The following is a 6,009-nucleotide window of genomic DNA, read 5'->3' on the forward strand; positions in this document are numbered from 1 at the left end:
TTACATTCAGTGTAGTACAAGGGAGACATGCAGGGTCTTTTAGACCCTGGATGTCTCAAAAAATGAGAACCGGTCACCAAAAAAAATCATCACATAGGGGACTTTTTGTCCCCTATGTGATAAACGAAGTTAAGTAAAAATGATTTTTAAAAAAAAAATCTAAAAATTACAAACAAGCATATAACCATTCCCCAAATTTTTCAAGGATCCCACCACCACAAACGTAAACGTACGTGCTGAGACGCCTACACATAAAATCGACGATTGGAACACACGTTACATATCGCTGCGCGCCAGAATGAGAATAATTCTAGCATCAGACCTCCTCCGGATTGCTAAACTGATGGCCTACAGGTGAAACTCAAAAAAATTAGAATATGGTGCAAAAGTTCATTTATTTCAGTGCAGCAACTTAAAAGGTGAAACTAATATATGAGATAGACTCATTACATGCAAAGCAAGATAGTTCAAGCCGTGATTTGTCATCATTGTGAGGATTATGGCTTACAGCTCATGAAAACCCCAAATCCACAATCTCAGAAAATGAGAATATTGTGAAAAGGTGCAATATTCTCGGCTCAAAGTGTCCCACTCTAATCAGCTCATTCAGCCATAACACCTGCAAAGGGTTCCTGAGCCTTTAAATGGTCTCTCAGTCTGGTTCAGTAGGAATCACAATCATGGGAAAGACTGCTGACCTGACACCATCATTGACACCCTCCATAAGGAGGGAAAGCCTCAAAAGGTCATTGCAAAAGAAGTTGGATGTTCCCAAAGTGCTGTATCAAAGCACATTAATAGAAAGTTATGTGGAAGGGAAAAGTGTGGAAGAAAAAGGTGCACAAGCAGCAGGGATGACCGCAGCCTGGAGAGGATTGTCAGGAAAAGGCCATTCAAAAGTGTTGGGGACTTTCACAAGGAGTGGACTGAGGCTGGAGTCAGTGCATCAAGAGCCACCACATACAGACGGATCCTGGACATGGGTTTCAAATGTCGTATTCCTCTTGTCAAGCCGCTCCTGAACAACAATGTCAGAAGCGTCTTACCCGGGCTAAAGAAAAACATACCTGGTCTGTTGCTCAGTGGTCCAAAGTCCTCTTTTCTGATGAGAGCAACTTTTGCATCTCATTTGGAAACCAAGGACCCAGAGTATGGAGGAAGAATGGAGAGGCCCAAGGACCCAGAGTATGGAGGAAGAATGGAGAGGCCCAAGGACCCCGAGTATGGAGGAAGAATGGAGAGGCCCAAGGACCCCGAGTATGGAGGAAGGATGGAGAGGCCCAAGGACCCCGAGTATGGAGGAAGAATGGAGAGGCCCAAGGACCCCGAGTATGGAGGAAGAATGGAGAGGCCCAAGGACCCCGAGTATGGAGGAAGAATGGAGAGGCCCAAGGACCCCGAGTATGGAGGAAGAATGGAGAGGCACAAGGACCCCGAGTATGGAGGAAGAATGGAGAGGCACACACTGCAAGATGCTTGAAATCCAGTGTGAAGTTTCCACAGTCTGTGTTGATTTGGGGAGCCATGTCATCTGCTGGTGTTGGTCCACTGTGCTTCATTAAGTCCAGGGTCAACGCAGCCGTCTACCAGGAGATTTTGGAGCACTTCATGCTTCCTTCTGCAGACGAGCTTAATGGGGATCCTGACTTCATTTTCCAGCAGGACTTGGCACCTGCCCACACTGCCAAAAGCACCAAAACCTGGTTCAATGACCGTGGGATTACTGTGCTTGATTGGCCAGCAAACTTGCCTGACCTGAACCCCATAGAGAATCTATGGGTCATTGCCAAGAGAAAGATGAGACATGAGACCGAACAATGCAGAAGAGCTGAAGGCCGCTATTGAAGCATCCTGGTCTTCCATAACACCTCAGCGGTGCCACAGGCTGATAGCTTCCATGCCACGCCGCATTGAGGCAGTAATTGCTGCAAAAGGGGACCAAACCAAGTACTGAGTACACATGCATGCTTCTACTTTTCAGAGGTCAGATATTGTTCTATGAACAATCCATGTTTTATTGATGTCTCTCATCTTTCTCTTGGCAATGCCCCATAGATTCTCTATGGGGTTCAGGTCAGGCGAGTTTGCTGGCCAATCAAGCACAGTAATCCCATGGTCACTGAACCAGGTTTTGGTGCTTTTGGCAGTGTGGGCAGGTGCCACGTCCTGCTGGAAAATAAAGTCAGCATCCCCATAAAGCTCGTCTGCGGAAGGAAGCATGAAGTGCTCCAACATCTCCTGGTAGACGGCTGCGTTGACCCTAAACTTAATGAAGCACAGTGGACCAACACCAGCAGATGACATGGCTCCCCAAATCAACACAGACTGTGGAAACTTCACACTGGACTTCAAGCATCTTGCAGTGTGTGCCTCTCCATTCTTCCTCCATACTCGGGGTCCTTGGGCCTCTCCATTCTTCCTCCATACTCGGGGTCCTTGGGCCTCTCCATTCTTCCTCCATACTCGGGGTCCTTGGGCCTCTCCATTCTTCCTCCATACTCGGGGTCCTTGGGCCTCTCCATTCTTCCTCCATACTCGGGGTCCTTGGGCCTCTCCATTCTTCCTCCATACTCGGGGTCCTTGGGCCTCTCCATTCTTCCTCCATACTCGGGGTCCTTGGTTTCCAAATGAGATGCAAAAGTTGCTCTCATCAGAAAAGAGGACTTTGGACCACTGAGCAACAGACCAGGTATGTTTTTCTTTAGCCCAGGTAAGACGCTTCTGATGTTGTTTGTTGTTCAGGAGCGGCTTGACAAGAGGAATACGACATTTGAAGCCCATGTCCAGGATCTGTCTGTGTGTGGTGGCTCTTGATGCACTGACTCCAGTCTCAGTCCACTCCTTGTGAAAGTCCCCAACACTTTTGAATGGCCTTTTCCTGACAATCCTCTCCAGGCTGCGGTCATCCCTGCTGCTTGTGCACCTTTTTCTTCCACACTTTTCCCTTCCACATAACTTTCTATTAATGTGCTTTGATACAGCACTTTGGGAACATCCAACTTCTTTTGCAATGACCTTTTGAGGCTTTCCCTCCTTATGGAGGGTGTCAATGATGGTGTCAGGTCAGCAGTCTTTCCCATGATTGTGATTCCTACTGAACCAGACTGAGAGACCATTTAAAGGCTCAGGAACCCTTTGCAGGTGTTATGGCTGAATTATCTGATTATAGTGGGACACTTTGAGCCGAGAATATTCCACCTTTTCACAATATTCTCATTTTCTGAGATTGTGGATTTGGGGTTTTCATGAGCTGTAAGCCATAATCATCACAATGATGACAAATCACGGCTTGAACTATCTTGCTTTGCATGTAATGAGTCTATCTCATATATTAGTTTCACCTTTTAAGTTGCTGCACTGAAATAAATGAACTTTTGCACCATATTCTCATTTTTCGCGTTTCACCTGTATATACTCGGCGTAAGGTCAGCTATTACGTTTCATCAAACATTTGGGTATCACGTTGCGTCTGTGTGACCTCAAATTCATGAAAGTGTATTTTCTTCCGAAATTTTGCGTTTGATCAGTCACTGCGAAAATATCACGCTACATTAAAAAAAAATTGCGACATTTTAATGTCCAGGGACTCAGCTTTCGGAAAATCTAGCAGCTTTGGGGGTTCAGTCATTTTCTAGCAAAGGTGCAGATTCCTGCCATGTGGGTGAGGGGAGTCAGGCCTGGCCTAGCCGGCTGCTATAGTGAATGGAGCCCAGGCGGAGCTAGGGGAATGGATGTATATAGAAGGGAATGGTCTACGCTCACCTCCCGGGCGTTCTCCTGGCCCACCAGCCCGGCGGCCGCCTGCTTGGCCATGCCGCTCTCATCCAGGCCCAGTCCCTTCACATGGCTGTGTGTGGCGATGCGCTGGGTCTTGGTGGTGCTCTTCACCTCCTCGATCTTCATGATGCCGGCGGTCGGGGCTCTCCGTTCTCCTGCGCTCTCTCGGCTCTCCTCACCTTCTCTATCCACACACCGGAGCTGGATTCCCGGGCTCCACGGCGCCCTAGCATGCGTTTCCCAGAGCCTCGACAAAAAGCCCGCCCACCCTGAAATCTGATTTGACAGCGGCTGATCTTTCTGTGCGCCGATTGGGCCAGCCAAGTATCAGTCTTCCAGGAAGGTAGCGACTTCCGCTTGTGTTGCTATGAGCCTCTTATGGCCTTAGCAACGAGGCCTGGGGGATACAACAGCCTGAGAAGAAGTGGAGGGGTGATGGGGGCTCATAGGAGGCAGTGCACAGGATGAGTCTGTGTTGTCCCATAGAAAGAAATGTAAATAAATGTTATATATCCATTATTCATCTACTGATATGCGGTATTGTTACTCATGAGACTCACATCATTGGCTATTTAATTTATTGTTTTAAATTTAATTAAATTATTTATTTTATTATTACTTTTAATTATTTTGAATAATAATTTATTATTTATTTATTTTATTGGCTAATTGACGCGTCATTAGGACCAATTTACGGCAAACCATTCTGTTGTGGTGTCTTAAAATACATTTTTATTTTCTTAATCAATGTATTTATTATATTTGTATTTATTTTATTTAATTTTTATTATTTATTTATGATATTTTATTTTATAAGCTAATTGTCACATCATTAGGGCCAATTATTTTTATCTATTTTCATATTATTATGAATATTATTATTATTAATTTCTTTATTTTATTTAATTGGCTAATTGTCATGTCAGTAGGGCCAATTCACAGCAAACCATTCTGCTGTGGTGTGTTAAAGTAATGTTTTAATTAATTAATTAATTAATTATAATTCATTCATTCATTGATTAATTTTATTTCTTTATTTTTATGTAATATTTTTTTTTAATTATTATTATTTATTTATTTTACTTTATTTTATTGGTTAATTGTCACATCATTAGGGCCAATTCACAATTTAATTAAACTATTTTTTTTTAATTTAATATTATTAATAATTGATTATTATTTATTTTATTGGCTAATTGTTGCATCATTAGGACCAATTCACAGCAAACCATTCTGTTGTGTCTTAAAGTAATTTTTTATTTTCCTAATTAAACAATGTATTTTATTTATTTTTATCTATTTTCATATTATTATGAATATTATTATTATTAATTTCTTTATTTTAATTAATTGGCTAATTGTCATGTCAGTAGGGCCAATTCACAGCAAACCATTCTGCTGTGGTGTGTTAAAGTAATGTTTTAATTAATTAATTATAATTCATTCATTCATTGATTAATTTTATTTCTTTATTTTTATGTAATATTTTTTTTTAATTATTATTATTTCTTTATATTACTTTATTTTATTGGTTAATTGTCACATCATTAGGGCCAATTCACAATTTAATTAATTAAACTATTTTTTTTTATTTAATATTATTAATAATTGATTATTATTTATTTATTTTATTGGCTAATTGTTGCATCATTAGGACCAATTCACAGCAAACCATTCTGTTGTGTCTTAAAGTAATTTTTTATTTTCCTAATTAAACAATGTATTTTATTTATTTTTATCTATTTTCATATTATTATGAATATTATTATTATTTATTTCTTTATTTTATTTTATTGGCTAATTGTCATGTTAGTAGGGCCAATTCACAGCAAACCATTCTGCTGTGGTGTGTTAAAGTAAGCTTTTTTTAAAAATGTTAATGAATGGATAAATTCAACAATATTTTGTATCTATTTTTTATATTATTATGAATATTATTGTAATTTATTGTTATTTATTTTATTTTATTGGCTAATTGTCACATCATTAGGGCCAATTCACAGTAAACCATTCTGTTGTGGTGTGTTAAAGTAATGTTTTAATTAATTAATTATAATTCATTCATTCATTGATTAATTTTATTTCTTTAATTTTATGTAATATTTTTTTTTAATTATTATTATTTATTTATTTTACTTTATTTTATTGGTTAATTGTCACATCATTAGGGCCAATTCACAATTTAATTAATTAAACTATTTATTTTTTTTATTTAATATTATTAATAATTGA

At 39.7% G+C, this 6,009-nt stretch overlaps 1 protein-coding gene across 1 annotated transcript in view; it reads right to left on the reverse strand.

Moving 5' to 3' along the window:
* RUVBL1 (RuvB like AAA ATPase 1) overlaps positions 1-4,043 on the reverse strand; it is a 49,113-nt gene extending 45,070 nt beyond the window's left edge. Inside the window, exon 1 of the mRNA XM_089682459.1 lies at positions 3,763-4,043. Within this exon, the coding sequence (XP_089538585.1) occupies positions 3,763-3,903 (141 nt within the window). The 5' untranslated portion in view covers positions 3,904-4,043. The remainder of the gene's footprint in view (positions 1-3,762) is intronic.
* Positions 4,044-6,009: the final 1,966 nt, after the last annotated feature.

This window comes from Staurois parvus, unplaced genomic scaffold, assembly GCF_062004578.1.
Source record: "Staurois parvus isolate SC_StPar_1 unplaced genomic scaffold, SC_StPar_1.0 ptg000290l, whole genome shotgun sequence".
Taxonomy (NCBI): Eukaryota; Metazoa; Chordata; class Amphibia; order Anura; family Ranidae; genus Staurois; species Staurois parvus.